Source organism: Hermetia illucens, chromosome 1 (assembly GCF_905115235.1).
Source record: "Hermetia illucens chromosome 1, iHerIll2.2.curated.20191125, whole genome shotgun sequence".
Taxonomy (NCBI): Eukaryota; Metazoa; Arthropoda; class Insecta; order Diptera; family Stratiomyidae; genus Hermetia; species Hermetia illucens.
Genome location: NC_051849.1, coordinates 95,378,815 through 95,396,233, shown reverse-complemented (window position 1 = coordinate 95,396,233; position 17,419 = coordinate 95,378,815). Strand labels below are relative to the sequence as shown.

At 41.3% G+C, this 17,419-nt stretch overlaps 1 protein-coding gene across 5 annotated transcripts in view; it reads right to left on the bottom strand.

Moving 5' to 3' along the window:
* The window catches only part of LOC119648537 (putative uncharacterized protein DDB_G0277255), a 44,908-nt gene that overhangs the window by 14,142 nt on the left and 13,347 nt on the right, over nt 1-17,419 (bottom strand). The window contains exons 1-3 of one of the 5 annotated variants that reach the window (XM_038050307.1): nt 16,600-17,226; nt 4,606-5,043; nt 4,320-4,454 (exon numbers count right to left, since the gene is read on the bottom strand). In XM_038050307.1, coding sequence (XP_037906235.1) covers nt 4,320-4,454; nt 4,606-5,022 — 552 coding nt within the window. In that variant the 5' untranslated portion in view covers nt 5,023-5,043; nt 16,600-17,226. Of the gene's footprint in view, nt 1-4,319; nt 4,455-4,605; nt 5,044-16,599; nt 17,227-17,419 lie in introns of those variants that run through there. The other 4 variants (XM_038050311.1, XM_038050325.1, XM_038050319.1 and 1 more) reach the window with 4 other exon arrangements.

Here is a 17,419-nt window from a genome sequence, read left to right as displayed (position 1 = left end):
AGACATCGGAATGGAAAGGAAGCTTAAATTACATATAGTTGCATCGCTGTGATTTTTTCAGATTTCTCCGTTGGGCAGATTCTGAGAACGAGACCTGTTTCACATTTGAGGCACACATTTTGAGCCATCATTCCCCAACGTTTTACCCAATATCAGAAATAAGATCAATTTCGGAAAGTATTAATTGAGCCCTTTCATTGATCACTGATCATATTCGGTGAAAAAAATACCCCTCCCCTGTATGGGGAGCCCCCTTCACACTCAACACAAAATGGCGACACTCGCTGCATGTAAAGGGGCACATAGACCACATCTTCTCATCAAATTCTGTAATAATCGCTTCAGCTGCTTCCGAGTAAATCGGATGTGGCAGATAGACCGACCGATTTTAATATGATTTTGTTTCATACAAAACTTTGAAAACATTTTAACCAATCACTTTGTAATTCGAATATGCCATTATCCACATTCAAAACAATAAAGGGACCTATAATGGGGCTTAGTGCTAAACTTTTGGATATATAATAGATCAAGTTTCTGCGCAAAAAGCTTTTGATTTTAGGGCCATTCTATGGGAATTCCATACTGCCTAAAACCACATCTTTAGTTTTTCTTAAACATTGCAGTGACCCAAAATCGTGCACGACATCAATTTTTGATGTTTTATGAAAAATCTCTAGGAGGGAAAAAACAGTCTGGGAAATTCCAATGCAGGACCAATTTCGCCATCGCTCAGAAAAAGCCGATCATATTCCACATATTCAATAGAATCATTTCTATTCACCTTAATAATTGAATATGAGAAATTCTAGTGTGAGAACGATGAGTGAATCTCAACAATCTATGTAACTGTAGCGGTTTGTACGGGTTAAAATCCATGACGCCCCTTCGGTTTAACTGCGCAATTTTCGGGGTAAAAAAAACTGCCAAGTTATCGGAACTGAAAGTGTGTGGGCTACTTCAGCTGTTCTTTCAAATGCTTTCTCAGTTCCTTTCATCTGGGTAGTACTAAGTGCAGAAATCGATGAAAGGGAAAGGAAAGCCGCATTTTGTTGTGTCATTGCACCGTTGTGTTCTTATTCATTCCGCACGCCATAAAAACATAACAAGACAATCCAACACAATCACTAGCGCAGTTCATTGGTCTGCATAAAAACCTGCATGCAGTTCATGCAGGTTTGCCGCTCAGTCACGACTTCACACGTGATGAACTGTGCAGTTTAACTGCAAATCAGCAACAGATCAGATTTTCTCTTTGCGGCAAGCGATGGAAAAATTATTGGAATATGGACATCAGTTGCACCATCTCTTCATTGACTTTAAAGCCGCCTATGATAGCATAGCCAGGGTAAAAGTGTACATGGCCATGAGAAAATTCGGTATGCCAACGAAATTGATAAGACTGACTAGGCTGAACCTGACCAATGTGCGAGGCCAGATAAAAGCAGCAGGATCACTCTCAAGACCACTCGACATCAACAACGGTTCAAGCCAAGAAGATGCCCTATCATGCGTACTCTTTAACCTGGCCCCCGAGAAAGTGATCCGTGATGCTGAGGTAAATGCAAGAGGTACGATCCTCTTTAATTCCACCCAACTACTGACCTATGCTGACGATATTGATATTATGGGAAGAACGACCCGAGACGTACAAACTGCCTTCATCCAGATCGAGGTTACGGTGGGCGGGTCACTTAATCCGTATGGACGAGGATGATCCAGCCCGGAAAGTCGATAAGGGCCATATCTATGGTAGGAAAAGAAGATGGGGCAGACCCTGCCTGAGATGGAGCGATGGCGTAGGTCAGGACGCCAGACAGCTTTTAGGGATATCGAGTTGGTGGACCTCGGCGCAAAACCGGGATGTCTGAAGTTCCTTATAAAGGCAGGCCTAGACCGGAGACCGGTTGTTGCGCCACTGATAATGATGATTCAGCCCCAAAAATCTTTAAAAAATCAGGGTGGTTTGCTTATATGAAATCTAGACCTCAAAATAGGTCCCATTCCGATATCTGTCAAATAAACTTACTAATAGTATATTACCAACTTTTAGAAATTAAGTGAAAACTTCCCTTCAGTACCAAATTGCACCAGCATAAAGGATAGACTTACGTCATAATTAATAATAATAAAAATCGTTGGCGGAACAATCCATATTGGATCAGAGCCTTGAAGTGTTAGAGCACTTCATTCAAGACCGTAACGGTACACTACAGTAGACTGTAGGAGGCAATGTGGTCAGCATTGCGCTCGCCCGAGATTATTACCCTGATTTGACTTAGGTACACATTCACAGCTGAGTCGACTGGTAACCGACGTCAAATCACGATACAAATCCCATTGCCACCAGGGAGATTTGAACTGTGACCTTCCATATGACAGCCTTGTGCTCATACCACTCAGCTATCCGGACACCGTCCGGACGTCATAATTAACGAGAATAATTGACATTCGAGTGAAATATTAAAATTCCATTCTTGAAGAATCCACTTCTCTCCAGCCCTTTTTAAGGTTTTTGTGTAAAACAAAACCTTGTTAAAATCGGTTCACTACCTGTCTGTCTGTCACACGCGGTTTTTCTCAGAAACGATTATAGGTGCCACTATATGCTTCAAATAAAGTTAATAATAGTACTATAATTTTTAGTAATTGACTTCAAAACCCTCCTTAAGTTCATCCTAGGCTCGTAGAATTTTGCAGTAATGCAGGCTATAACATGGAGCATGATCCTGTCTGGTTGGTTGGTTGAAATCGCGCTATTACTAACAAAGTTATAATAGATCAAACTTGCCGCTTTGGTACAAATTCAAGATTTTAAATGTCAGTATCACGTGGAAGTGAATATCCTCCGAATTTGTCATGCACTCATCCTTCCTGACATAGGGGAACACAAATTCCGGCTCCCAGGCTTGCTTTTTAATTTAAGTCAATAAAGGAAAACGCTCCTATATTTGTTTCTTTTGAGAAAAGATTCCATTTTTCTGAAGTTGGTCTGAGTAGAATAATCTAGCGACATGATAAACTCAACGAAGCTTTGAACAAATAGGATGAAAAGTGTTGGAAAGTGGACTTTTGATTTGAAATTGATCACGAAGGTACGTTTCTATTGACAGCAGCCCGCAATGATTTCATTTATTTTCGACTGTATAATGTTGTTTTGAAGTACTAAATCTCAAATAGACAGGCAAGAAAGTTAATAGGGTTAAAAACAAAACAGAATGCAGCATAGAATATTTGCATGTAGATATATGTTAAAAGTCCAGGAAATGGAACTTTTTTATTTAATTGCTATTGAGTGTCATGACATTATTTCCTGAACATCAAATGGAATTTACAAAAGCTACCAAATACGTTCGTCAACATGTTTATAGTTTCCCGGAAAGGAAGGAGAAGGAAATATTATTTTCAAAAAATGAGAGCGTCAAAGTTTACGCTTATTAAAAAATCGAAAAAATCTCTAGAACAGTTAGTTTACACACCCATCCATCGCTATATGTAAGGGTCTTTCAGAAAGAGCTATATTTAGCTACCGTAATACACGATTATCTCTCGTTATCGTGTAGAGCTAGGGAAATAGTAAAAGATAAAAAAGGCAGTGAATTATGAAAGGGCGCAATGAAGCAGGAGTTGCAAGCAGTGTATTAAGAATGATTACCAATAGTTTCAAGAATGAAAACCATACGATAACAGCTCTTTTCTGACCATAATTAAAAATTCACTATCACAGGAATCGCAGATTCGTGGTTGATTCAACATTTCGCAACTCGAAAGACTCAACATTTGTGTGTTTGAGACTCGTTTTATTATGTCCAAGAGTCGAGCCTTGAGTATATAAACGTCCTAAACGAATACAATTCAGATCAACGATTACCCCTTGAGGTAAACGGAAGCTAGCCCGAAAGACAAGGATACAAGTTTGAATCATTTTAAGAAACAAAAAGAAATGCTGCTTATCGCAGTACATAATTATAAGTATTTTGAAAACTCAAATACAATTGAGGTGCCGTTATCATCCTTCTTAAGACAGCTTCAGATCAGCCATTAATGCGTGTGTAAATGGTACCCTGTCCAATATTTGTGTTCGAACACAATTTCGCTAAGCTATAACAAATGCAGAAGACATGTTATCTATGTAAAAGCAAGTACAAAAAGTAAAGAACACTTGGGAGAACAGCGTAACATTTAATGCAAAACTTGAATAGTTACTATCACTGTGCTCTGAAGGCAGGACGCAACATAAAACATTAAAAAAAAACAAGCGAACAAAAACAAGTGTTGTATGAACATGCCACGTTTCAGGATGAAAACATAAAACTTACCTGGAACTCTGGTGGCGGGTCTATTGGCGCGAGTGGACCTTTCTTTAAAGTATTAAAATTCTCTGCGCTCATGCCACCATCCGAACAATTATCCAACGAGTCGAATTGCGAGACTTCACCATCGCTTTCTACCAACTGGACAAAATCACTTTGTTAGTAACAACTTCAAAAAACAGTGCTAAAAAATCTTGTTGAAACAAACAAAATACAACGACAGATAACAAACAAATATTGTTAATGTAATCAAAATTCAAAATGTGAGAAAATATAGGAGACAAAAATTTACCTCCAACTCCAGCTTGCACAAACCTAAACGATAAGAATCACCACTTGATATTGAACTATTTGTTAGTGGAACACCTGAGTCATCACTTAAAGAAGTTGCAGCGTTCAATTCAAAACTATTTGTGCTCACTAAATGATGCGTTTGTGTCTGAGACGACTGGGATTGATGCTGATTCTGAGATTGCGTAGATGTATTATAATTATAATTATTATCGCTGCCGTTGCATAAGATTCCGATATTATTTGCGTTTACAGTAGGTGCAGCAGCGGCGGTTGTGGCAGCGGCAGTAACAACAGTGGCAGCAGTTGCGGTAGCAACAGAGCTCATAGCAAAAATACTGCTGAATTGATCAAATTGCTGCGAGTCGAGCAGATCGGTTATTTGCATTTGTGGTTCCATGTTAATCTTAAAATGCATTGATTGTTCATGCCTAATAATCTGTAAGCGGAAAAGAATGGAAATGGAAATGTGGCTGTGAGATGAGTTAGGCACACAGAAAAAAAAAACAAAGAACAAAAAGAAATGCAATACAAAAGCAAATATTCACTAGTTGTTATGATACATTTTATGCGTACGTAAATTAGATGAAAAATGAAAATTTATATGAGAAAATTTAAGCGCAAGATACGACTGTAAGACTCAGTTTGATTGTGAACGTGCATCGCTTATCATTGTGCTATCAAAGTACACTTGTATGGGATTGCAAGGCACGCAATACTTCCGTATGCATGTAAAGATTGGAATATTTCTTTATTTAACAAATTCAACATAGAATTGTGTAGTGGTAGAAGATACGTGGTGACATCAGTTTTATTGATCTTTAAAATATCCGGCAATATGCTTGCTATGTAAAGTTCGATTAGATAGTCAATTACAAGCAATATTTAAACTCATCCTGCAAACTACTTACAAGTTTTTAATAAAAAAAAGAGACTGGGTGGATGTGCCAGATTCCAAAAAGGAGCGAACAGGAGACACTAATCTCAAGCTGGCATTGCTAGGCACATTCTAGAAACTGGACAAGAATCGAATAACAACATTGTCTTTAATCTTCAGGTTACCCAATGCAACATTGTTGCATTTGGAGAATGCACCGGCATACCATGTTTTTATATTTTGCAGTTCGTTAATCGTACAAAAATCTCCTTCTTTGATTCGAAGACATGTTTTAGTTTCCCGGGACATTTCTGGCATTTTTTGACTGGCTGGGATACCTTTGCACTACAATTGTAAGTCCTCTGATATGTTCTTTAAACCTTCCTCAGGGGGAAAGTTATATAATCTTTGTCAATTGTACAGCATACAGCAGTAAAGTGTATTTTGATTACAATATCGCTCAATGAAGATTCGAAATTTACTATACTTGCAGCGTATAGAGTATTAATGGAGGACAGCCTTAGCATGAAATTAACGGCAAGATAATTGCTCTACCACCGATAGAAGGGACAATGTATGATAGGTTAGCGTTTCTTATGCATCCATCGATACATCGAGGTAGGTGTTAAGCACTGCAACAAAATTTGGAGCTATTGGATATTTGAGAAATGTCGTTTTCTAGGTACCTAGCTCCATTCCCGCTCAGCATAAGACGGAAAACGATCAGTCTATAATGTATGGTTCTGCATTAGAAACATTGAATGATCTCAATTTTGATTACACTGTGATCACACTGTACACGGGCAGGCATTATCCATCAGAACCTACACTGCCAACCTAAAGCTCGAGAACACTAACAAAAAACTGGTACCATCCCTCAATATTCGAAAACAGCTACACACACGTGTGAACGCACAAAGGACAATAAATACGGTTTTCCTAAATCTTCCGTAATTCCCAAAAAGTCTAGTTCAAACCATATAGAATAACCACAAACTTTCTGTTTGTTAAGGATGTATGTAAAGACAGAAATCAGAAACGGCTACATCTATTGAAATCAAATTTGGTTAACATATGCAGACTATGAATTCTGCCATACAGGGTGTACATGATTTTGTGTGAAATGAAATCGAGCGTAACTTTTTTTCCCCAAATGTGCCATATGGGGTATCAAACGGGAGATGAGGGGATTGATACTTTACGAAACCTTTGATATCAAGAAGAAAGAACAAATTTAAAGTGCGGCAGGACTTCTCCAGAATAGTTCAGTAGGAGGCGATTGCAACAAAGTTATTCATATTTAATTTAGCTGGAATTATATTTGAAAAAAAATAAAAATAAACTGAAAAAATGCGAATCTAAAATTTCTGGCCACTTTCTGCTCAACTCTCGGTTACATTCAATACTCTGTTCGAGCACAGCAGCAAAGACCATTTTTTTGTGCATGACATAATGGACTTATTTGTTAATACCAGCCCTTTGGTTGAAAGCTCTCAAACTTCTTCTACAGGGCAGCATAACTTCCTTTTTTCAAAACTCAATAAAAACTATTGTATGCATCGGAAAATATTTATTTATTTTTTATAATGTAGGTACATGTCTAAATTTTTTATTTACATTGTTTTGAAGATCAAATCTGTTAGGTGACGTCCCCCATTCTCCATACATTGCGTAAACCGATTTCTGGCGTTTGCCATGAATCTTGTTAGCATAGCAGGTGTTATGTTGGCAATTTCTTCTTGGATGTTGGTCTTCAAATCTTGTAGGGTTCTTGGACGGTTCACATAAACACGGGATTTCAAAAAACCCCATAGAAAAAAATCACAAGGGGACAGATCGGGAGAGCGTGCCGGCCATTCCAAATCGCCTCTAATTGAGATAAGGCGCTCTGGAAAGTGTTCCCTCAAAACAGCCATCGATGCTCTTGAAGTGTATGCTGTTGCACCGTCTTGTTGGAACCAAGTGTCCCCCAAATCCAAATTTTCTAGCCGTGGGAAAAAAAAAATTCTGTAGCATGTTTACATACCGGTCCGAATTCACTGTCACTGTAACCTCATTTTCCTCAAAAAACCAGGGACCAATAATTCCAGCTGAGGAAATTGCACACCACACTGTGACTTTGGGTGAATGGAAAGGCTTTTGATGCAATTCTCGAGGGTTGGTGTCAGCTCAGTAACGCATGTTTTGTTTGTTAACCGAAATGCACGCTGTGTTGCAATAACCGAACATCCGCTTGAAAAGTAAACCTCAACGGCAAAGACACGCTCCTCACTATTCCAACGCATGATGGCGACTGAACCGTATCGGGACAAAACTTTACAGTATCCCCTCTTGAACGAGACCACTAGCGCTTCGCTATGACATCAACTAACTGAGTGGCGCGCATTTTAAAAAAGGAAGTTATGCTGCCGCACCCTGTACATGGTGTTTTATTGAACTGGGAGATATAATTTGTTTTGTAGGCTCAGGTAAGAAAAATTTTGTTTTTGGTTTATGATAAGTTATTACTCACGTGTTTCTGGCGAGCTCTTGAAAATTGAGTTACAAAAGGGCGAGTTCCCTGGGTCACTCCCAGTATCTGACAATTGCTATCAACTACGATGAACCTGACCTTTGATCGCTTGTCAATCACCAAGGTTGCGGTTCTTAGGATCGCACTCTAAAAGACCGTTGTCCATGTATTGTCGTAAGAAACAAGATCATTTCTGGTTTTTATGTCAAAGCCAGACTCCTATTTCAGAACCTTGTTCTATATTGAAGCCATCATTGTAGAAGGCCTTTTATTCTTCTGGTTCGTTCCAGTTTCTCTCCGTTTGATCAGAGAACCACAGGACATTACAAGAAGAGTTCTCTCAATATATCTTCCAATGCACTGTGCTAAACGAACTAGCCTATGAACTGCTACCCATGAATGTATATTTGAAGTTTGCAAATTGAACAGTACATATATATACAGTTCTCTGCAGTGAGGCTAGGTTTCAGTGAAGACTCTTTTGCCTCACCCTAACCCTCACAACACGGATGCAAAGTAGGATTCAATGGAAAGAGATTTAGGGGAAAAATTCTCAATTTAAATATAGATTTTTCGAATTAGTAATTTTTCTGTAATATCCTTACAATCACACTTAAAACCCGCAATGGTATGACTTTTCCTTTGATTTAAGACATCGTATTTATTAAGAGCAGATTTCATATCAGTAGGAGTAACCGTTTCTGAGATAATAGGTATGACAGACAGATTGCTAGCGGTTGTCCAAAATCAAGGAGGTATTTCAATTCGACAGTATGGGTCCGGTAGAGCTAGATTAACCATTGATTCCATAAAATTGGTTACTGGCCTGCTAAGAAAAGGTATAACTAGCAAATATTGTATGGTGGTAGCCCTGGAAGTGAGAAATGCATTCAATTCGGCCAATTGGAACCTAATACGAGCAGCAATATTCCCACCTATCTCACTGCTGTCACTGATAGTTATTTGCAACTATTTAGTTACGATGACATAGCACTAGTTGTAGTTGCAAAGCATCTAGAAGATGCTGAGTTCTACTCATGCGAAGCGATCAACAAGGAAGAATTATTGTTTGTCGCGAAATTAGGTTGTACTGAACGGCATAGAATTTTAGCCATTTTTCTACTACTATTTCTGTCGACTACCCTATACTTTTACAGATATTTATGTTACTTAAGATTGTGCTAGACTAGCGTTGTAACTTCGTGGTGCTTCGTCCACAAATAAAGCTGATGATTTTTGATTATTGATCCTACAAAAATATTGTATTGATATTTATTTTAAGGCATTTGCATTTTCAGCACCTTCATTGTTCTCTGCATTAATCATTATCGAAAGTTAGTATCGACATGCTTAAATGTCGTTGGTATGCATCCACATACTATGCGCATACTTCTATAAAACAGACACCTCGGTAAGACATACATTGCAAATTGCTTAACTCGACTCTTTATTCAATATTCTAGTTATTCCATCGAAAATTTATGATAACCGATTGAAATATTTGGTCACAATGACGAAAAAATGGACTCTTTTAAGAGGATTATCGTAAAAACAGCAACAATATCTATCAATAATTGATAAAATTAATTCTAGAGTATACGGGAAGCGCAAGAATACAAATGTTGTATTTGGGGTGAGCACAAATGCACATTTTTCACATCCGAGTACCGAAGACGTTGCGATTACTATGACTGGTACAGATCTAGCAACGATTGTGCTTATTGTTTGATGGAAGAATTTCATTTGTAGGCTGCGTTTCGTGAAAAACTTTAACAACTTTTCTCTCCGATGAAATACAACGATATATACTAATGAAATGAATATCGGCCTCTAAATGGCACTAGTTTCTCAACAATTGTAACCGTTTTGCCAACAGTATACAGGGCCTTGAGCTGAACACTCTATATGTCGAAGACGAATCGAATGAGTGGCACATCTTTGGAGCATTTCGAGGCTTATTGATTTTCGAAAAATTGATTAGCCGTTGTTAGCATCCCAGAGCTGCTAATATACTTCCCGAACTACTCAACTCTCAAAAGTTCCCACTTTTTGCGATAAATGATGGCTATGAATAAATTCGTCATCTCGAGAACGTGTTGTTCTATGAGTGCAAGATCGTTGAGTGAGCCCTATTTACAGAAACGAAAATCATTCAGAAGCGATAGCAGGGACCAATAAATATACCTTTTTGAACCGTCTGCAAAAAGATGTATTATAGTTAAAGCCAACGCGAAGAGGACAAACAGTGTTGTTTGTATGATTAACAGTTTACGTATAACATAATGGCGTAAAAGTAATCGCAAATAGTTCTACATTCATACGTGCAAGTTGAACCAAAGCTAGGAGTATGCAAAAGCTGTGTCAGTAATTCCATAACAGCTGATTTGATTGCCAGCATCATCTATCGTTCAATGGAATGGGAGTACTCAACTAAATATTTAGCTGGACAAAAAGTCAGATCAATCCGTTACCATTCCTCTTTAATAGGGAGCTGGAAAAAGTGAATTGCTATGCGTGCGCATACCAAGGTTCGACGCGGATTAACAGAATTGGGATGACTGTACTAACACATGATCTTTCTGGCTAAAGTCTATGCAATCCTACGGACGACAACTCGGGTGCTTGGCGAGCGGTTGAAGGACAGATGCATCACAATCTGCATTGATAGCCAGGCTGGAGTGAGGCGTTGAGTAAAGCTTTCATCACCTCGAAAATCATTCAGGAATGTAGAAACCAATTGAACTCTACTTCTAGACTCAATACGAAGAACCTGCTCTGTTTACCTGGTCATTGTTAATTAGAAGAAAATGACATTTTGGATGCCTTAGGAAAAGAGGATTCAATTTCTCCCATGTCGGGATCAGAACCAGGAATTGTGAGTCTCAGTAAAATTAGCTAAGATTGCCTTCAAAAATTGGGAGCAAGCTTCCCATGATGCTGCTAGATACACCAAGCCACCGTTGTTTTTGGCTGCCCTTTTGGTCGTTTATCATCGACTTCGATGTTCAGACCAATTTTGGCAAGTGAATTCTTGTTAGTCCGAACTACGTGATCATACCATCGAGGACGCATCTCTCGCAGGTTTTCCACGATCGGTGCAACCCCTTATCGATCGCGAATATCCTAATTTCGGATGTGATCGAAACGTGTCACGCCACTCGTCCAATGCAACATCTTCGTCTCCATTACCGCAAAATGCCGTTTTTAAGGTTTTCTGTAAACACAAAACCTTATTAAAATCGGTTTACTGTCTGTCTGTCTGTTCGTCACACGCATTTTTCTCGGAGACGGTTATAGCGATTGACACCAAATTTGGTAGAAAGGTGGGAACTGTGAACGCTCACGCATACAGTGAATTACATCCTTTTACGTCGAATTTAAGGGAGGTCCCCATACATGCAAAAGGGGGATGTAAATTTTTTTTAATCAAATATAGTCATGTGGGGTATCAAATTAAAGGTCTCGGTTAGTAATTTTCAAAACCGATCTTAGTTTTGACATTCGTTGGATGGGTGGGGAACGCGGGGGGTTGAAAGTGATCACTTCTTTAAGGGGGCCATTCTCAGAACCTATAAACTGAAAAATCTGAAAAAAATCAGGAGGCTGCCACTATATGGTGCCTGGGCTCCGAAATACCTTCCATGCCGATATCTGTTTAAATAAAGTTAATAATAGTATATTACTACAATTTTTTGTAATTGGTTGGAAACCCCCCTTAAGTTCATCCTAGTACCATGAAATTTTGCAGTGATATGGGCTATAATATAGAGCATGATCGTGAAAAGTTTGGTGGAAATCGCGCTATTACTAGCAAAGTTATAATACCTCAAATTTGTTGCTTCTTTGAAAATTGAAAACTATGAATGTCAATATCACCCGAAAGTGGATACTCTCACATAATATATGGATATATTACGTGCTACGTACTAAGAAATACACAAAACCTTTCGTACCTGAAGCGTTCACCTTCCGGTTTCCCGACTTGTTAACTTTTATAGTCGGCCAACACTCACAACCATAGAGAGCGACAAGACGGACGACATTGCGGTAAATTTTAGATTTGAGACGTTCGTTGATACGTCGATCGCAAAGCACACCAGTTGTGGAACGCCATCCAGGTTCAGTTAATGCGCGAAGCAATTTCATAGCGCAGTTCTCCTTTGGCTGATAGCATTAATCCGAAATATTTAAATTACTCAGTTCTGGGCAGGTCACTGCGCTGACAGTGATTGTACCTCTTTCATGGGGATCGATCGTCAAAAATTCAGTTTTATTCGGATTCAATCTGAGACCGTTTTGCATAAGGTGATCATTCCATTTTTGAACAAGTTGGTCGAGATCATTTTTGCTATTAGACGCTAGGGAAACATCATCAGCAGTGCATAGAGCGCGGGACGTTGGATATCCCGTGTGACAGTGTCCATAACAAGAACAAAGAGGAGTGGTGAACACCAACAGAGACTCGAAGCGATTTTGATACACCCGTCACATTTCGAACTTACTTTTCGGATCGTGGTAGAGCAATTGAACCCAGCGCATGATTTCTTCTGGCACTAAGTGTTGTCGTAGAACATACCAGATGAATTCGTGTGGCAACAACACTTTCGCTAGATCCAGAAATGCAATGTAAAGAAGGTGATGCTTCTCACAGTGTTTCTCAATGAGTAACCGCGCAGCGAATATTGCGTCAGTAGTTCCGCACTTCTTGGCAAATCTGGCTTGATTTACGGTTATTTCAACGATATCGTGAATACGGTTGTCAAGAATGCGTTCAAAAATCTTCATGATATGGGAATTTGAACATTCCGCTGGACTACCTTTCTTTTTCCATATTGGAACAGTGATACTTTCTTGCCAATCAGATGGTGTTCTACCTTCCAGAATAACCCGATTAAAGAATTTGCTGAGCCACAGTGTTGGGTTCCAGCTCTTGGCTTTACAGAGCTCAGGTGCGACGTCGTCAGGTCCTGTTGCTTTCTCCGATTTCATTTATTTTATTGCCTCCTCGACTTCAGTTACGCTGACAGGTGGAACTGCTCCAAATGTCGGCGATGATTGTGGAAGTGGAGGATGAACAAATTCTTCAGTTGAAATCTGCCCGAAATATTTTCTGTAGATCGTGTCTTTCATTTGGTTCCACGATTCTTTCACATTCGTAATGGTTGGTAATCGCGTTAGATCATTTTTTCTTCCTTCTCACGAAATCGCCACCATTTAATACGCGGCGGGCTAGTGCGTTCTTCGTATCGATGGCGGCCGATATTGAGGTGCGAAGGTCTCATAGGGAACAGCTTTGCAATCAGTGACGGTGGTAAAATGTCGGCGTCTTATGATAATATAGTCGATTTGCGTTTCATTACACTGCAAAATGTATGGCCGAGGTCCCTTTCCCCGAGTCTTCGCAGCAGAAAGATCGAGTCTTACAGAGTCGGGGTTGGTGCGTCTGCTGAGGGACAATCTCCGACGCATCAAAGTCACACCACCCACCCGACACTTGTCCGCACCTGCCTGTGCGCCCAGGCAGCAGGACACGTGCAGGCACGTCCTAGTCATGACGGATGCCGTCCGCACCTGTCTGTGCGCCCAGGGAGCTGGACACGTGCACGCACATCCTGGTCAGGACGAATGCCGTCCGGAAGCCGCTGCAACCTCCATATGAGGGCCCGTACCGCGTTCTCGAGCGGGGAGAACATTTCTTCCAGTTTGAGATCGAGGGACGCAAAAAGGCGGTCTCTCTGTCCAGGCTGAAACCCGTGTGCGCCCTGAAGCAACGTCGCGTTCGCTTCGCGGACTGATGGAGAACGCAGTTTCGGGTTCAGTCGCTGAAACCCCCTAGGTTTCATCTGGGGGCGGTGTGATGTGGCGCAGCAGGATTCACAGCATTCGAAATTTATTTCGAATGTTGCGAATACGAGCGGATAGCTGGCGCACGGAAGTCTCCACGTCTTTAGAATTCGTCACGGGAGTGGAGAGCTAGCGGTGAGAATTGCCGTTGGTTGGGAGCAGAAAGAACCGCATGGAGACGAACCGATCTCTTCTGCCTCCAGATATCGCCGCGACCAGTCGCTCAACGTCACTTTACTCAAAGATTAAGTATTATTTGAATTATAAAGTAAATAGTGTGAAATATTGCTAACTCAATAAACCTAAAATTAACTTAAATTGAAATTGTAAATTTATTGCCCAAAGAATAACAGCCAATCCAAGTGAACAAGAGAAAATGGTGATTAGTATTCTAAAGTACTAAGAGACAACTGTTTGATGAACCATGTATTCATAAGTACAAGGTCATGGGTGTCCGCAAAATCGATTATACGCTCTCCACCCTCATTGTGCGCTTCAAACCCCTTTTCTCCATGGCACCTGTTTCCGTCTGCCTTTTCACCCACATGTCCAGTAAGGTCGGCGGCAATGATAATTTAGTCGGTAGCAGACACGTTACTAGTCTTTTCATCGTGAAGTTGCCAGAAGGTATCTTTCTCGCCATCCGATCGACTTGTCTGTGGTATTTTTCCGGCGAAAAAGTGAATCGTTCGACTTCTTTAATGGCATCACGGAAACATACCGTGGGCTACTAAAATAGAGAAGTTTTGTAGCCGCGTTCGTGTTCAAAGTCGCAGCTTTTGGCACCAGACCATCAGGTTTCTTGCAGAATGCAGATATCAATGCACCTTTTCCGAAGGACTTTTCGAGTTCAGCCTTTCCAGTTAGGGTGCCGTCACGTTTTGCTCGGATTAACTTATTTCCTGACGCCTCCATGCATCAAGAACCCTTGTCCATTTCTCGACAGGACCGGGGTCGGTCCTGCCGCGTCGACTGAAGTGAACGCTCTATCATTTTTCCGAGGCTTGTTACTCGATCTTGTTTCTAACGACATTGGATGAATTTTCTTGGTCGGCCTGTCGCGGGACCTGTCACCAAGAGAGATCTGGTAGGATTTAGCATAGTGGAATAACTCCAACTATACTCTATTTATCTCTTTTCCTGATCTCAGCATTTTATTTTTGTTTACTAAGGATAGTACAGAGTATATTGTGTCAAACCCTCCTCTAATACCTGGGCTTGGAACCAGCGTACTATGTTAATAGCCTCAATTATACCAGTAAAATGTTTAAAACAAATTAAATGCAGTTTAAGTGCACCTTGAAGAATAGTCGTTTATTGAGCATATCGTAGGAATAGTAGTATTAAGCAATAGTCGTCAAGGATGGTTCTCTGGATGTACACCGCTGTATTGCGTCCGATCCTGACCTACGGCTCTATTGTATGGTGGCAGGCTTTGAAGAAGAAATACAATAGAACGAAGATTAATAGGATTGAAAGAACCGCGTGTGCAGGTGCTACGGGGGCTCTGCAATCCTGCCCGGCAGATGCTCTCAATGTACTCCTGCATCTCCTCCCCCTAGACCTCCACATCAAATATGTTGCAGCGTACCGTGCCGTCAGACTACGTGAGTCCGGATGCTGGACAGCGAAGTCCTACGGCCACAGCAACATCCTAGATGAAATACCTCGAGAAATCTGGGCATCCCTCACGGACTATGTCACATGCAAGCTGAACTTCACGAGAAACTTTGCGGTGGACCTTCCAATTAGGGCAAGGGGGAAGCCCCACGGCGTGTTGCAAGACTATGACACGGTATTCTTTACGGACGGATCAAAGATGGCCTATGGAGTCGGCACGGGGGTTTTCTCGAATACACACGGTGTCTCCAAGTCGTATAGTCTCCCTGGTTTCGCCAGTGTATTCCAGGCGGAAGTACTGGCGATATTGGAAGTCTGTCGATGGCTGGAGCGTGATTCGAGCCCCAAGCGTAGCGTAACATAGCCATTCTGACCGAGAGCCAAGCGGCCATCAAGGCCTTGTACTCAACGACGACATCTTCCCGGCTGGTGGGGCAGTGCAGAGACGCGCTCAACCATCTGGGCGGCACGCTCAAGGTCACTCTCATCTGGGTTCCCGGGTATAGAAACATAGAGGAGAACGAGCGGGCTGACGGATTGGCCAGGTAAGGCTCTGCTCTTGGCAGTCCCTCGGCAAATACAGTCGGTGTTCCGCTGGCGGCTCTCGAGGGCCTACCATTCTTTGGGAACCTCAGAGAGATTTCTAGCTGCAGGGTCGGAGAGCTGCTTTCCGTCGTGAATGCTACGGGCTGGCTCTGAAGATCCGAGCCAGCTGGACTCTGCTTCCCTGCTCCCATAACAACAGTCACGGTCTTAGTAGTTTGTGGCATCAAAACGGCGCACCAAAGCGCTAATTGGGCTCCTCGGAGCGGCCACTGATACCTACCTACCTACCCAGTCGTCAAGTGCTATCCTCTGAAACGTCCATTTTTAGGGGAATAATTCGCAAATATTTAGCACATAGCTAATAGCTTTTCACGTAAAACCGACCTTACGCTGAGATTTCATTCCAGGCAACTGATTAGTGACCTGGGCAATCGTCTGGTCAAGTCTGGGATGAATGAATAAAAAAAACGCGTCTGGAGGGGCAGCACTTCCTTGCAGTCCAGCATGCACTCCACGTTCACATCGCAAACAATCCAATTAGCAATTCATTTATAGTTGAAAGCCTATTTCGCTAAGAAAAGACTGTTTTGCAATACCTTCTTTCGCTTTTCAGACTCGTAGCAATTTGCGGAGGAAATGTCAAGCAGCAATCAGACACCAACAAAAACGACACCAAGAACGCAAGAAAAAAAGGTTTCCTCGCAGCGCATGCATAGCTACTCGAACTTAAGCTGTAGTAGGCGAGTTTTCTGCCTGGAAAACTATTCACACCGACATGAAATCACATTCCCAGCTACACTGATCGCACTCGGCCGGGCAAAAACACCAAAATCCAATGGAAAATGCAACAAAATCGCCATGCGAAAATCACTTTGACAACTGCATTCGACGAACCCGAAAAAATTCTGCAATTCTTTGGGGCTCGTACGCAAAAGTCGTTCGTAATGACGGAGACGATGGGGCGAGGTGCCCTGGACAAACTTTTCTCTACTTTGAGTTTGGATTTCCACGAACCTTTTATTTGCGGGACTTTACAAACACCTACGAACTATTCCACAGCGGCAGTAATTGATTCGACGTCGTACGGAAATTCCGGCTGAAAACTGTGTGCACTTAAAAAACCGAAGAACGCAAAACCTAAAACCTCCGTACACCCTCTTACGCACTACGAGCAGTCTGGGCGGCCATGCTTTTTTACTATGCACTGTGCAGTTGTATTTGCGTTTTGTTTGCTCTTTTTAGCGAATGACACATGACGTAATCGTTTCGATAGTGGCCGATTGGTGAGATTCGACCAAAGCGCAATGGCCGCTCGAAGCGCCAGAAGCGGCAAATCCCGATAGTTGAAGAAAATTTAACAATGTTGCATTCATGCTATGTTATTTAGGAATGGTCTTCAATGATATTCAGAAGATT